The 16,163-nt window shown below is 43.2% G+C and overlaps 1 protein-coding gene across 1 annotated transcript; it reads right to left on the minus strand.

Moving 5' to 3' along the window:
- Positions 1-3,334: 3,334 nt before the first annotated feature.
- LOC133512606 (interleukin-1 receptor type 1) lies at positions 3,335-14,383 on the minus strand. Its single transcript, XM_061842397.1, has 11 exons — positions 13,778-14,383; positions 10,298-10,520; positions 10,060-10,228; positions 9,559-9,733; positions 8,006-8,080; positions 7,164-7,290; positions 6,951-7,090; positions 6,641-6,784; positions 5,625-5,795; positions 5,235-5,462; positions 3,335-3,691 (listed from the first exon to the last, which is right to left on the minus strand). Exons 1-11 carry the CDS (start codon positions 13,827-13,829, stop codon positions 3,513-3,515), a joined length of 1,683 nt encoding a protein of 560 aa, XP_061698381.1. The 5' UTR covers positions 13,830-14,383; the 3' UTR covers positions 3,335-3,512.
- Between the last annotated feature and the right edge of the window lie 1,780 nt (positions 14,384-16,163).

The following is a 16,163-nucleotide window of genomic DNA, read 5'->3' on the forward strand; positions in this document are numbered from 1 at the left end:
GAACATGTATTAAATGCTAAAAAAAAAATAGCTAATTTAAATTAATTTTAAAACATTATTTTTAAAGGTTCTGTATTTTGCCAAACCTACCAAAGCATTCCTGAATTTTCGACGTTTTAGACACCACAAACACTTTGGGCTGTAATTTCGGAGACCAACAATTTTTCGGAGGGGATGTTGATAATGAGTTCCACGACGTCGCTGCGTTATCGAGATACTTTCAAGCAAAAGTGTCAAACTGGTGGCCTGGGGGCCAGATCCAGATCCAGATCCAGATCCAGCCCGGCACACCCTTTTGCCTGGCTCGCAAAGCCAAATCATGTGGATTTGTGTTTTTTTTCTTGCGAAAATACCGAAATTGTAAATTATCTTCCATCCAACCATCCTTTTTCTGAGCCCCTTATCCTCACAAGGGTTGCGGGAGCGCTGAAGCCTATTCCAGCTTACTTCGGACAGGACGCGGGGTACTGGACTGGTTCCCGGCCAGTCGCAGGTCACAAAGAGACAAACAACCATACACACTCACAATCACATCTAAGGGCAATTTAGTGAGTGTGTGTGTGTGTGTGTGTGTGTGTGGTGTGTGTGTGTGTGAGTGTGTGTGTGTGTGTGTGTGTGTGTGTGTGTGTGTGGTGTGTGTGTGTGTAGAATAAATATTTCTTACCTCTTAGAAGTGTTCACAGGATGACTGCTCTTCTAGGAGAACTTTTTATAGCCATATCGTCCCCCCTCTCCCTCTCCCTTTCTCCCTCACCCTCTCTCTCTCTCTCTCTCTCTCTCTCTCTCTCTCTCATGTTCTGTCTTTCACACAGACAAATAATACACTCTCACGTTCTCACATGACGACAATGTAGACCATTCATTTAAATTTAGTTTTCCTTTCTTAAAGGTTCCTTCCATCGATTTTTTTTAAAACATTTTTTAAAATATATACATAATATTTGCTGGGCGGCACGGTAGATCAGCTGGTAAACCGTTGGCCTCTCACACACACACAACACATAGAGTATATCCAGGGGATACGGAAAGTATTCAGACCCCTTTAAAAATTTCATTGTTATCGTGCAGACATTTGGGAAAATCTTTTTTTTTCCCCCCGTCATTAATGTGCATGCAGCACCCAAGTATGTATGTATACGTATGCTAATAGTGCAGAAAGAAAAATTTCATGGCTTATTGCATGACTCCTATTGGTGGCATCCGACACAAGATAAGGCGATCCTATTTCGCTTTTGCCGCTTCCTCTCTGAAACCTACGAGTACACTAAAACGGTACGGTAGATCAGCTGGTAAACCGTTGGCCTCACAGTTCTGAGGTCCCGGGTTCAATCCCTGGACCCGCCTGTGTGGAGTTTGCATGTTCTCCCCCGTGCCTGCGTGGATTTTCTCTGGGCACTCCGGTTTCCCCCCACATCCCCAAAAGATGCAACATTAATTGGACATGCTAAATTGCCCCTAGGTGTGATTGTGAGTGCGGACGTTTGTCTTGATGTGCCCTGCGATTGACTGGCGACCAGTTCAGGGTTTACCCCGCCTCCTCCCCGTTGACAGCTGGGATAGGCTCCAGCACTCCCTGCGACCCTTGTGAGGATAAGCGGCTAATAAAATGGATGGATGGATAATATTTGCTCGAGTGGATAAGCGGTTTGACATGAGATTTGCTAGATAATCTGTGTTGAAAATTCCCGGGATGTCCCTTTTTAAGCTATTCTAGTTTGGGTTTTAGGACTGGCAATTGAGCTGGTTGGATTTGGCATTAATAAAAGACAAGTTAATAAGCGTTTTATCTTTAATATAGTTAAATAGGGTAAGACACGACACATTTATGTCTTCATAAACTTGCTATATACATATATACAGTGGTACCTCTACTTACAAAATGTATTTGCTCCGGAAGTCGTTTTATTATAACATGATTTTTTTTTTAATAAAAAGTAGAAGCGCTTTTTACATTTAGATATCCAATTAGTTCCAAGCCCCCTCACCCAAAAAAAAAAAAAGAATATATATTAAAAGTACATAATGTAAAGAATAATAACATTGAGGCTCATTTACCTTTGGTGTTGTGCGAATATGTAAAGGGAAGGGTGAGAGAAGGAAAAGGCATCGTGGGGGACGGAATTCTTCTACATATTTCTGTGTATAAGCCTGTCTGCAGCCTTTTGAGAAAACATATAAAGATAATACTTATCAAGGAAGTGATAAGCGCGTGGGTACATGAAAAGGGGATGAGCTTTGGCCACTTTTCTTGCGTGCCGCTACGAGGTGCTTAACCAGATGTGCGATTGATATTTATCAGACTTAGACGCTACCCACTATCGAGGACTTGCACGCAACGCGAACTAGGTCCAGAGCTGGCAGGATCCTTTCGGATGGTCCACATCCTGGCCACCGGCTCTTCCAGCTCCCTCCGTCGGGAAAGCGCTACAGATCGATGAAAGTCAAAAGTAGCAGGCATTCGAACACAGAGAGTTTAACGCTAGCGCCGCGCTAACAGGGCCGTACCGGTAAAAGTCACTTCCTCGGCACAAATATTCCACCGGTCTCACTCTTACCTTTTCTGCTCGAGGGCCCCCCTGCGGCCGTTAGAAAAAAATGCACAAATTAGCCGCATCACCCCATAAACCGCAGGGTTGAAAGCGTGTGGGAAAAAAGTCGCAGCTTATAGGCCGGAAATTAAGGTATACGTTTTTATATTTTGTAGACCGCACGATTCGGCACTTTAAACTGCTCCCTTTGCACAATTGACATTAAAAAACACTATATAGATTTTATATTTTGCACGTCTTATAAGGAATAGTTCCTATAAACCGAAATGTCTTGTTCTTTGTTCTTGTTGCTACAGTATGTTGTTTCTTGTTCCTTGTTCTGAATGTCGTACCAGGGCAGCACCGAATGCCAGAAAAAAAATTCCTTGTGTGTTTTTACACACTTGGCCATTAAAGCTGATTCTGAAAAGTTACGCACGTTACGCTCCCTAATCCAGTGGCCGACCTCAGATAATAATCTGGTTACTATTTGAAATTGTGTTTGATGTAGTTTGCTTTGCTTAAAGACGCTAGTAAAATGTCAGTGATTGTCATCTCTTGTAGTTGATCAAAGAACGAATGAGCGCTAGTGAGCTAACTTTAAATAGCTATGCAAGCTACACGTTACGCATTCAGTCCACATTGACCTCAAGGATTGAGGCGGATGAATTGAGTGAATTGTAAATATTTTTTACATTTTGCATAGAGATAAAGAGAGCGGAAGAGGTGCCGCAGGCTCAGTGCTTGAAAACCAGACGCGGGTGGCATCACTTGGGAGTAGTTTCAGACTCATAATTTCATCAGGACAACCTTACGGAACTTTAATTTGATAAATAATTTCAACACTCATGACGTCAGGGACAATGGGGGCTCTGACACAGCTGTTCAACTTTGACCCCCACTTCAACGGCCTTGACTCAAGGCCGCTATGTCGTGAATTTGATGGGGAGTGATGCCCAACACAGCTATTGTCAATGTGCGCGTTCACAAAATGTGGTCTGGACGCAGTCTGGATTGTCTCGCGGCTGGCACGGCGGGCATGAGGAATCTGAGCTTCTTCCAGAAGACTCTGTTGCGCTTGTGTTTCCTCCACGTGAGCGCCCCCTGCCTCCTCTTGATGAAGCCCAGAGACTGCGGCAGGTGACGGTAATCAGGCGGACCATCTGGGAGGAGAACCACAGAACAGGAAGCATAGCTAACTACAATGTAATAAATGTCTTGGCTACTCGGTACGTTACAATTCATTCAAAGTCGACTTGGTTAGTTAGTTAGTGAGGGAGGATGTAATGATGGTGGGTTTGGTCGCTCTCCAATAGGTTAACTAGTTAGCTACATTGCTATCTGTTTGGAGACTCCGCATGTTAGTTAGTTAGTTAGTTTAAAAAAATAATGTGCTGTCATGAAATGCATGATTTTTAGTATATTGATGAAAAAAAAAAAAAGGCAGCCGGAATGGACCCATCCGTTTTGTCACCGCACAACATGATTTTGATATTTATGGTTTTTGCCACTCCCGCCATGAAAATCCTCTCGAGGGATCTGTTTTCGAGAAGAAGCAGGAAGTGACATTAGTTGCAGACGCCCGCTCAGGCCACTGAGGCCTTTACCTGCTGGAAGGTAGCTCTTTGTTCCTTCGTGTTAGCCAAAATGCCGGCTCGTTGTTTTGCTGGATATTGTTTGAACACTCGGGAGGATGGATTTACCCTTAATGAGAATCCAAGAGACCCGGTTCGCCGTGAAAAAAATGGATTGCACGGGTTCAAAGGACGAGAGCTTTGTGGGTTCCGAACGACAGGTAGGTGTCTATACAGCTACTAAAAAAAAAAAAACAGTGGTTGGGCTGTCTCATACATATTATCTGGGAGTCTGTTGTTAGTTAGAAGTGAGCAGCGTGTCATCTAAAGATGGCTCGAAACGATAGGGTAATATTGCCCCCGTCTCTTCACTCAATTGTGAGATGTTCTCTTCCTTGAAAAGAGCTTCCGTCTCCCGTAGTAGGTGGCACAGCGTGTTTTCAATGGCGAATGTCCCGGTGTGACGTAATGAACAGACGCTGCAGGAAATATGGCTACCACTTGAATTTCAAATGAGACTTCCGTAACTTTGTGCGGGGATGACGCACTCTCTGCTCATATTATTTTTTCGTATAGACATTGAAGTGAATAATGTTATATGTATTTTTCATTACAAGATCTGTTTTAGAATGTTTATTGGCATGACACTTGACCTTTAAGTTTGCAACTTATATGTATGTAAGTTACATAGTGGAGTTTGCATTTACGTTGTGTGTTTATTTCAAAGTGCTGCGGGGTTTGCAAGTGTTGTGACCTGTCTGGGCCACCGTATCAATCGTAGAAATCGTGCCGAGCTGGAAAGTGTATAAATTTTGTGTTCTCGTTAGTTTGTGTTATCCCCTAGTACGTCCAATATCTTGATATGATTACTTTTTTTTCCAAGCAGTCAATGCAATGCTCTTCTATCCAGCAGCTGATGGGATACAGCAGCCACGAGACACTACTCTTTTAGAACATACTGCATGTATCAAAAGTCGAAATGAGCGCATAATTGCAAGGAGAAAGTAGTGTATTGAATATAGGTTGAAAATGATTGTAGTCATTGTATTCGACCATGTACATCGTGCATAATGTCCCAACTTCTTTTGGAATCGGGTTTGCATTTAGTTTGTTAATTTGTCTGGGTTGTCACCTATTTCCAGAAGGATGACTGCAGGCGTGTTATGCGTCAACGCATCATGCAGGCCCAGCTTCTGTTCGTAGCTCAGCTGTCGGTCGTCATGGCTTAAGGGCCGCCACTCGCATGCCTCCTTCTTCTCTTCCTTCTTCTCCTCCTCCTCCTCATCGTCCGTCTCCGACTCCACTACGATGATCAAGCGCCGGCATCTCTGTATGGCGGCCGCCATGGTGTCGTGTCTTGCTGCAATGTCAAGCAGTTAGCTTGTTACTCCATCAGGTCTAGCTGCTACTAGTGTATTTGTGGCTCCGTTACATGATTGTGTTCATCCCTGAGCCAGCTTGTGGGTTAGGTAGTTAGTTAGTAAATTGTTGTTTATTTATTTGAATGAATTAGATGGACTACCTTCTCCTGGGCTGTCGTCTCGGCCCGCGATGAAGAGACGGTAGCCGTGTTGCTCCTCCAGACGGCTGGGAAGCAGCTGCAGGGCGAAGTCAGATGCTACGCTTGGGCCCGTCTCAGAGCCTGAACCGTGGACCACGCTCACCAAGGCGTCGTACGGGACCCAGTCCGCATCTACACGGACGGAAACACGGAGCTATTGATTGTAATTGCTTTGTCAGTATGTTCTGTTCACGTTATTTATTTAAAATATTTGCTAGATAACTAAATTAGCTTATTTGCTAATCAGCCGATTTAGCGAGCTAGTTGTAGCAGTTATTCAAATTAGTATTACTTAGTAAGTAGTATTATAGATTGCACTTTGTTAGGAAGTATTGAAGCTGGTTTTGTATTGCAATCTTAAAAAAATTTTCCTGTTTTCCATCATTCATCAGTTAGCGTTGGTTGGTTATTTAGGTAGTCAGGCTAATAGTATTATTGATTGTAATTATTTTTCCAAGTATGTTACATTTTGTTGTAATTTCGATAAAAATTATTACTAGGTAAGTAAATTAGTTGACTAGATAGCTAGGTAGCTAGCAATCTATGTAGTATTGATGTCAGATGTATAAATTAATCAAACATCAGTTTCTTAATACTCACAGCTGTTACTGGAATTTTTTTCATGTATAATGTCCATTATTTCCCCCAAAATGTCAAAAGTGTGCATTGTGCATGGGTATAGCCACAATTTGATTTAAAAAAAAAAAAAAACGCAACTTTTCACATTTTGTAAATATATGCCGTTATCTAATGGTTATGAAAAGGCAGTGCACTTTCATTCCAATATGGCAACGCCACAGAGGTTATAAGGAACTTTAGCTACATATTCTTTTACTGGTAGTTATTTAGTTAGTACAGAGAGTGACGTTACCATCATTCAGCAGCGCCACTGTGTATTTTTTGTCCGATCGTGCACCTGCAGTGGGTGCATTGGCAGCCATGCTAACAAAAACAAACGCAGTTTGACAATGTGTCACCTTGTGGCGTCACAAAATAGCCACGCAGCTTCCTGGACGCCAACGCGACATCCACCTTGAAGAAGGCCAACAGTAGCGCCAGAAGCAGAAGAAGCAATGAAGCCGAACCCACAGCTACGCCAGCGTGGAACCAGCTGTGATTGGCTGGAGATAGATAGAGACAGGAAATAGGACATATTTGGAGGTGTAGCGTAAAGCCAAAGTCCGACACTGTGAATAACTCTAATAACTGAAATGAAACATTTCGAAGCAAGGCAAAATATTCTGCAGTTTTTGTGTGTACATACGTATAGTTTTTCCAGTCTGTTACCTTCTCTGAGGTGCACCAGGCAGTCCTTCACGTCTCGAGGGCTCTGGACCCGACAACGAATGGACACGTTGAGGAAGCGAGGTAGGACTCTAGAGATAGTCAGCGTAGACTCACCGAACACACGGCCTTGGTCTGGAGTGCTACGGGGAAAAAGCAGAACGTGGTCAAGGTGTGTACGCGCGCGGCTTCGCTGGTGACGAGCAACAAGCTCACATTCGGAAGGACTCCTGCAGCTCCGGGTCATCGTCGACGAAGCTGCCGTTTACAACCCAGAACATGAATGTCTCCTGATCCTGGCTGAAGCCCACGAAGGCCAAACACTTCAGCTCCACCCGCGCACCTGACACCACAAACTTACTAGTTAGTCACGTCGCCTTGAGATATGAGTGATCCAACTTAATGTGTTGTGGAGGTACCACCTGTCAGTCGGCATATTTTTTTTATTCTCAAGTTACGACCCCAATTTTAAAAACGTTGTTTCCACCTCCCACCAACAGGAGGCATAAGCAGACTACTCAATGGTTGGCATCGCTGATTCACACACTAGTCACTAGTGTTGTGTACTCGCATTTTTTAGTACATTGCTTACAGCTTATTTTATTGTATTATTCCTGTTTTTTTTTTTTTTTGACATACGACAATTCTGTTGGGCGGTTTTTTTTTTTTAGTTTTTTCCTAGTGAAAAAATGTTTATCTGCTTAAACGTTACGGAATCAATTTCATTTGGCTAAATCATTCAGGAACGCATCATTCTACATGAACCTAGAAACGTTATCCTTGAATCGAATCGTCAACAGTGAATCGTCGTTCAAGTTGAATCGCTGTTAAAATTAATTGTTACACCCCATTTGTTGGTAGGACTGATGACGATTATTTTGTTTGTTAGTTGGTCAGCTACATCATTTTGAATGTGTTTACTTCGTACCATTATTTTCTTTGTTAGGTGTTTAGTTACATAGTGTTGGAGGTTCAGTTAGTTAGTTATGTAGCGGCCTGTTCAGTTCAACATCCTTTACGGCGTTATATATCCCGCCCTGTGTCTTTGCCGAACTCACCAATATCCACGGTGACCGTCTGTTGTTGTTGATGCTGGATCACCTCAGGCTTGATAAGAACTGTCTGCGTCAACACTTGAGTACAAACATGGGGTGAGATGCAAAATGGCAAATATTCAAAACAGTTGTGAGAATGATGTACAGTTTATACTGAAGCAGTTAAGTTACGCCTATTCTCAGCAACCTCTGTGGAACCTAGCGAAGAGATATTTGCTGCACTGCAAAACTCATTTCTTTGTTAGTTTTCTGTAATGTGCTAAGATGCCACAAGATGGTGCCAATGCTCTGACTAAGATGATCTACGCGTGAAAGCCATCAGAGATCCAGGACAAGAACTGAAGAGGGAACTTGCAGCAGTTAACGAGTCAGCCCTGCCCGTCAATGTTTAAGACCTGGATATACCAACAAGCCATCCTCCTACGGATTCTGTCAACCATATTTGTGCACAGAAACTTTGATTTCCATAGTCAAGGGGCAAGAAAGAAAGTTGGTACGTTTGCGGGTGACTTGGGCTCCGCACAAGTCTGAGGAGCATTGCGCTGTATCTAAGGAAAGAACAAATTTGGCAGCATGAAGGCGGAGTTTGTGGTAAACCATGCTGGCGTTACTGCAGTACAGAAAGTCTACAGAAACCAAGGTGAGAGGAGCTGGAATTGAGTTGAGGACAGTGAGGATGTGGCCTGCTCCACGTCTTCAGCATAGGGTGCTCCATGGTCAAGTGTCATCTGGAAGGGGAAGGTTTAGGAAGTACTTCAACCCTTTGAGATATAAGCAGCTGCACTACAACCTGCCATCGGGTAATCCAAGAAGTGAGAGCACGTGCAGAGGAAGAGCATCTACATCTGGAGTGGGAATGAAACAAGGGGCTGAACACGCAATGGGATCAAGCATTTGACTTCGGAATATCTCAGTCCTACTTGTGGTGTGCTGAACCCCAGTGGATCAAATTTCCCCTGAAATCCGTCTATGACGTGCTTCCGACTCCGTCGACCCTTCACTGCTGGGGCATGGTGCAAATCCCTCTGTGTGTGCTATCTCTGCCCTGGAAGGGCCATGTTTGAGCATATCCCCCAACTGTTGCCCCCAAAGCACCAGGTGCTTCCATTGGTGCCACAACTAGTTTCTGAAGACAGTCGCTAACACCACCAGAGGCAGAAAACAGCAGCGAGCAGCCAATCAATGCATCAAGGCTGGAAAGAGGCCCAAGGTACAGCAAAAAAAAAACAAAAAAAAAAACAGGCTGGTCTCTTGGCAACAGCTAAGGACTGGAATATGATTGTTGAGTTGGGAAAAGAGCTCCTGTTCCCAGAGACCATTGCTAGAAAATCTCTGAGACCACACAAGGTCCTCCGGTCCTAACCCTAAGATTCGTGTGTGGAGAGTGTGAGCACAATGGTGGGGGGCAAGGCGCAATGGGTAAGAGTATGCCCTGCAATCAGAGTGGCGCAAGACACCTAGCCCACATCACTATATTATTTATCTAACCACCACTGCAAACTACAGGCGCAGATAATAAACACTGCATTTTATTTTGGCGACAAATTGATGCTCACTGTCGTTGATGCGCAGCTGGATGCTACGCGCTGAAGTGTACATTCTGCCTCCAAGGCTGACATTGACCAGGCAGGTGTACGTGCCGGCGTCCTCCCGCGTGGCCTTGTGCAGCCTGATGAAGCCGCCGTCGTGCACGCTGACGGGGGCGCCTTCGCGCTCCACTGGGTGGCAGTCCTGCGCAGACAAGACTGCACCAACTTAGCCATTTTGCTCATTTGGGAGCCACATCCATCAGGACTAGAGCCACAAATAAAACCTCAAGAAGCCGTGCACGAAAAGACACAAAGTCTGACATTTTGAGTTAAAGGTAGCATTTAAGACAAATTTTTGGCATTTCCGCAGGCTGTTGGATGTTATTGAAAATGAAGCCAGTTTGACTTGGCAACATTAATTTGGGTTGCAGTACCATGTAATTATTATTATTAACTATTTGCTCCTCTCCTGATTTTATATCATCCTCACATTTCATGGACCTTTTTGAGCCAAGTAAGCCACCGTACCTTGAGCCACCGTACGTTACTCATGTTGTTGAGCCGTAAGACGTGGTCCAGCTTGCAGGGGAGGCTCTGGGTGGCCCCCAGGGAGATGCTCCTCACTTCAGCCGCGGGGGGACAAAGTCCAGTGGACACCAACACTCTAAAGTCGATCTTGACAGTTCGGCTTTGCACCCTGCGCAGCGCACAGACGCTCAACTCAAGACTCGGTCACACGTCGAGACGCTCAAATGTGTTTCCGTACTCGGCACTCTGGCAGCTGTAGGTGCCATTGTGGGTTGTCTGCATGGGCAGGAACCACAGAAACCCATCTCTGACTTCCACACCAGGAGGAAGAGAAACCTTGGCCCCCGCCGACGCCGCCTCCCGGGTCCACGTGACGTTGCTGTGTACCCCGCTGATGGGGCACTTGAGCAGCAGGAGGTGGCCCGGACTGGCGTGGTGGGTGTCTGGCGGCCCCTGATGGCCTGCAAAGGAAGCATGGACACATACTTGAAAAAGAACGTTATTGTATTCATCCATTTTCTTAGCCGCTTATCCTCACGAAGGAATGGTGGAGCCTATCCCAGCTGTCACCGGGCAGGAGGCAGGGCACACCCTGAACTGGTTCCCAGCCAATTGCAGGGCTCGTAGAGACAAACAGCCGCACTTACAGTCACAGCTATGGGGAATTTAGAGTGTCCCAATTAATGTTGCATATTTTCGGGATGTGGGAGGAGAAAACCCACGCAGGCACGGGGAGAAGGCGCAAACTCCACATAGGCGGGTCCGGGATCGAACCCGGGACCTCAGAACTGTGAGGCCAACGCTTTCCAGCTGATCCACCGCGCCGCCCGAAAGTTATGATGTAATACTGCAAATCATTTTTGTTTTGTACCAACCCACTAAGCGAGAAGTACAAACAAAATGACTTTTCCCCTATTAACCCTATAAAAATAATTTTTTTTAAAAAAATGGTTTGGAGCCGGTAAACAGGTTAGTCAGAAACAAGTGGGTGTCATTAGTGGGTATAAAAGAAGCACCTGTGAAAGGCTCAGTGGTTGCCAAGCAAGGGTGGGGCGACCGTTGATATTTTCTGAACAATTACGCGAGTCCAACAGTTTAAGAACGTTTCTCGACACACAATTGCAGGAAATGTCTCCATTTCATAATATCAATACATTGAGAGAAGGCAGAAAAGGCACAAAACCAACATCAAATGTCTGTGACCCTTCGATCCCTCAGGGGAGTAGTACTGTATTAAAAAAATTCATTTTGCAAAAGGATATTGCTCTTGATAATTTTCTGTCAAGCGTGAGAGTTGCTCAGAGTTTCCTGTACTAACGTGCGTCGGCCGAAGCGTTAACACATATTGTATAAAGCAAGTTTGACCAAACTTGTAAAAGTGAAAACTCTGTCAAAGTAGAAAATGGAAAATACATTTTATTAAGGTGCCAGAAGGGTAACTGGCTTTTCCTGAAACTGTCAAATTCGGGTATCTGGAAAGAGAAGGCGACATGGGGGAGCTATGATTTGATTATCAGATAAATAAAAGATCAAAGCCAGGTGTCACAGCCTGAAAAATATTCGTGTGCATAAAAACCAGGGCAGCTAGCGAACCCAAGTTTCTTAGTTCTTTCGCAAACGAATCTAAACGAGGATAAATGAGGACTGGAGCTTCTGAAGGGGTCACGAGATTGACCCCAGTGGCATTTGTGGTTCTTAATGTTTGCTTCAATCTCTATTTTGGGGGGCGCTTGAGATTTGACACAATTTATGAACAACTCGTTTGTCGCTCTATAGTAAAATTTGTATGTCTGCATTTCACCCTGTTAAATTTCAACAAATGACTACGTAAGCGTGACCTCCTTGCTAGAGGTAATCCACATTTTGTGAGGACGTGACCTCATTTGTGTGACACACTTGCTGCAACACCGACAGACAAAACAACAGTTACTGTAAGTACTTTTCTTTCACCAGAAGAAAAAAAAAAAAAAAAACCCACAGACCTTTTTTCACTCACCAAGACATTTATACCTTCATTTGTTGTCGTGCAACTTCCAATTTTATTTTAGTTTTTTCCCTTCACGGTCCTCCATGTTCCCAGTAGAACTTTGTAGGGTGAGGACGCATAGTTGGTCTTTTCAAATTGACCCCAAGTGGTCAAGTCGCTGTAATAATCATTTAATTACATGAAGCCAATCAGCACAGCAAGATGATGATTTTGAAAAATGTCCATATAATGGAAGTACAGTGGTACAAAAGAGAGATTTATATTGATTACAAATTTATTATTACATTGGTAAGAAGATATTTTGGGAGAAAAATAATAATAATTGCAAAAAATATTTTTTTTAATTGAAATATATCTATTGTTTTTAATTTCTTTTTGGGTGAAAAAATATGTCCAATGCATAAACATATGGAATTGCCATTTACATTAAAATTAAATCCAAAATTATATTAAGATGTAAAATTGCATCAACGTTAAAATTTGACCAAATAGCGTTCCAAAGAAATGCAATATCTATACATATATTTTAAAAGATGTGTATTGTGTTCAAGTTGTGAACAGAAATAAGTAAAGTGTTTTAAAAACTCGTGATTACAAAAGTTCAAATTAAATTAAAAAATACATTTTAAAATGCACAAAAATTAAGTACATGAAGTAATTTATCTTTAAAACCTTTAAATTTTACAAATGTATTTTTATTACAATAGTCAAAATTATATTACTCACCAACTTTACATTGAAATCAAAAATGACATTTCAAATTACATTTTAAATTCTATTCATGTTAAAATAAATAAAGTTAGTTCATAAAAGATTTTGGCTGGGACAACTGCAATTACAAACCCCAATCACAGTGAATTTGCAAAGTTGTGTAAAATGTCACGAAAAAAATTGATTGAATCCACTACAAAGAAGACTTTTGTAGTTATTTTTTTTAAATAAATATTTGTTTCAAAGTTGAATTTGATGTACACAACTAGTTGAGGAAAAAAAAAAGCTGCAACAGGAGGTAACGAAAGATAGTCAAAGTTGAGGAACGCTCCAAAAACATCCATTCAGAACATCCTGTCCATCAGGTGACCGCGGCGACTGCGTCTAAATGGCGGAAGAGCCGGCGAGTTTCGCCACTGTGTCAACAACAGCGTTGGCAAATAGTCCCAACGGTTTCAGAACGTTTCTCAACCTGCAAACTCCAATTCCATTGATGTTGTGTAAAATGTTAAAAAAAAAACAATAAAGTACAAAGATTTGCAAATCCTATTCAGCGTATATTAAATTGAAAACAGGACAAAGGCGAGATGATGTATTTACATCAAGCAAGACTGGGAAATTCCACCCGACAAAGCATCACCAGCTACTCGTCCCGCGCCAAACAGTTTTTGACTGTTGTCCAAAGAAAAGGTGACGTAACATTGTGGTGAACGTGCCCCCGCAACTGCTTTTTGGCAACGTGAGGCAGGCATCAAATTCAAAAGGAGTGAAGATTTGCCAGATACCAGATAAAGTTTGGCACATTAATTATCTTGTCTTTGTAGTGTATGAAATTGAATATAGCTTGAAATGATCTGCAAATCATTGTTTCCTGCCTTTATTTCCATTTCACGCCACATCCCGATTGATGAAAGTGAAAATATTCGGTTGCAGTTGGGAGGACCGCAACGAAGAAAAAGAATAATCTGACGTTTTAAAAATAGACATGAAATAACGTAGGGAAAGTGTCAGCGTACTTACCGCGTGCGACCGCTGCTTGGAGCAGTACAGCGAGTACGCACAGCCAAGCCATTCCTGCTCCCCCCACGGCACTTGAAGAGAAACAATCGATGGAGGGAAGTGAGACGATCTGACGCAATAAGCAGGAAGGTCACACAAAAACTGTACACACACAAATTGATTGGCTGTGTACTACACGCACACTATACAGTATGTAGAGTGTAGCTTTACCGCTTGCCGTACAACGCCGCTGACTATTTTTACTGCTCACATTCATATCGACAGCACTTTGACATCATGGAGAGGTCTGAAATATTCATCTTAGGTGAATGTCCACTGTGAGACATATAATCAAAAATAAAAATCCGGAAATCACAATATATGATTTTTGAAAGTTATTTTTGTGTATGTTACTGCTGCAAATAAGTATTTGAGCCCCCGCCAATTAGCAACAATTCTGGCCCTCAAAGACCTGTTAGTCCACCTTTAAAAAGTTAAAGTGTATAGAAGGTCCTCAATGCACCTTATTGCTAACATTATACATTTTTTTTTTTTTTTTTTAATGTTGGAGGAAAAGTGTTCTAGTTCCCATTTTTAAGAACAAAGGGGATGTTCAGAGCTGTGGGAACTATAGAGGAATAAAGTTGATGAGCCACACAATGAAGTTATGGGAAAGAGTAGTGGAGGCTAGACTCAGGACAGAAGTAAGTATCTGCGAGCAACAGTATGGTTTCATGCCTAGAAAGAGTACCACAGATGCATTATTTGCCTTGAGGATGCTCGTGGAAAAGTACAGAGAAGGTCAGAAGGAGCTACATTGCGTCTTTGTGGATCTAGAGAAAGCCTATGACAGAGTACCAAGAGAGGAACTGTGGTACTGCATGCGTAAGTCTGGTGTGGCAGAGAAGTATGTTAAAATAGTACAGGACATGTATGATGGCAGCAGAACAATGGTGAGGTGTGCCTTAGGTGTGACAGAGGAATTTAAGGTGGAGGTGGGACTGCATCAGGGATCAGCTCTGAGCCCCTTCCTGTTTGCAGTGGTAATGGATAGGCTGACAGATGAGGTTAGACTGGAATCCCCTTGGACCACGATGTTCGCAGATGATATTGTCATATGCAGTGAAAGCAGGGAGCATGCAGAGGAACAATTGGAAAGATGGAGACATGCACTGGAAAGGAGAGGAATGAAGATTAGCCGAAGTAAAACAGAATATATGTGCGTGAATGAGAAAAGTAGAGGGGGAAGAGTGAGGCTACAGGGAGAAGAGATAGCGAGGGTGGACGACTTCAAATACTTGGGGTCAACAATACAGAGCAATGGAGAGTGTGGTCAGGAAGTGAAGAAACGGGTCCAAGCAGGTTGGAACAGCTGGCGAAAGGTGTCTGGTGTGTTATGTGACAGAAGAGTCTCTGCTAGGATGAAGGGCAAAGTTTACAAAACAGTGGTGAGGCCGGCCATGATGTACGGATTAGAGACGGTGGCACTGAAGAAACGACAGGAAACTGAACTGGAGGTGGCAGAAATGAAGATGTTGAGGTTCTCGCTCGGAGTGACCAGGTTGGATAGGATTAGAAATGAGCTCATTAGAGGGACAGCCAAAGCTGGATGTTTTGGAGACAAGATTCGAGAGAGCAGACTTCGATGGTTTGGACATGTCCAGAGGCAAGAGAGTATTTTTGTAGAAGGGTGCTGAGGATGGAGCTGCCAGGCAAAAGAGGGAGAGGAAGAACAAAGAGAAGGTTTATGGATGTGGTGAGGGAAGACATGAGGGCAGTTGGGGTTAGAGAGGAAGATGCAGGAGATAGGCTAAGATGGCAAAAGATGACACGCTGTGGCGACCCCTAACGGGACAAGCCGAAAGGAAAAGAAGAAGATACATTTTTTTATGCAGAATTCAAATCTGAAAGCCATTATGAAGGAAACGTTTTTATTTTTCGATTATCGGCGAAAAATGATCGCACATCGCCCGAATCACCGGAACAGGATGGGAATGAAGCAGAAAGAGCCGAGTAGGGATGTGTCGTCAGCACCGGTGACAATAATGGCGAGCGTTGAAATACGTTGTAAGTACGACGATGAATTTTCCGATATTTCGAGCAATGAACGCTATTCTGAAGGGTCCCACGAAGACGGCGAAGAATACGAGCTTTATAAAGGCGTTAAAGGTTATCAATTTGAGCCACTTAGACGGCACACACGGAGCAGGGTATGCCTCGTGTTGGAAACAAGGAGGTAAGAATTTGTGAAGTTCTTTTTTGGTTTCGTTACTCTTAAACTGATAAATAGTAAAGGCTTCAATATCCTGAATGTGTGTACAAAGTTTTCGGCCTTGTTTTAAAACGATGCAAACGCCGTGTATTTAGTAAATAGGCACGCGACCGGCTGTTCATTGTACAGCGCGAT

Source organism: Syngnathoides biaculeatus, chromosome 14, assembly GCF_019802595.1.
Source record: "Syngnathoides biaculeatus isolate LvHL_M chromosome 14, ASM1980259v1, whole genome shotgun sequence".
Lineage (NCBI taxonomy): Eukaryota > Metazoa > Chordata > Actinopteri > Syngnathiformes > Syngnathidae > Syngnathoides > Syngnathoides biaculeatus.

What these genes read in the sequence shown, in the direction of transcription:
- LOC133512606 (XM_061842397.1), bottom strand. Translation starts at nt 13,829, where the DNA reads ATGGCTTGGCTGTGCGTACTCGCTGTACTGCTCCAAGCAGCGGTCGCA. An exon ending in CCAGCTGCGCATCAACGACA is followed by an intron (nt 8,081 to 9,558) that starts GTGAGCATCAAT and finishes TTTGTACTCAAG; the next exon opens with TGTTGACGCAGACAGTTCTT. An exon ending in GACGGTCACCGTGGATATTG is followed by an intron (nt 7,291 to 8,005) that starts GTGAGTTCGGCA and finishes TTGTGGTGTCAG; the next exon opens with GTGCGCGGGTGGAGCTGAAG.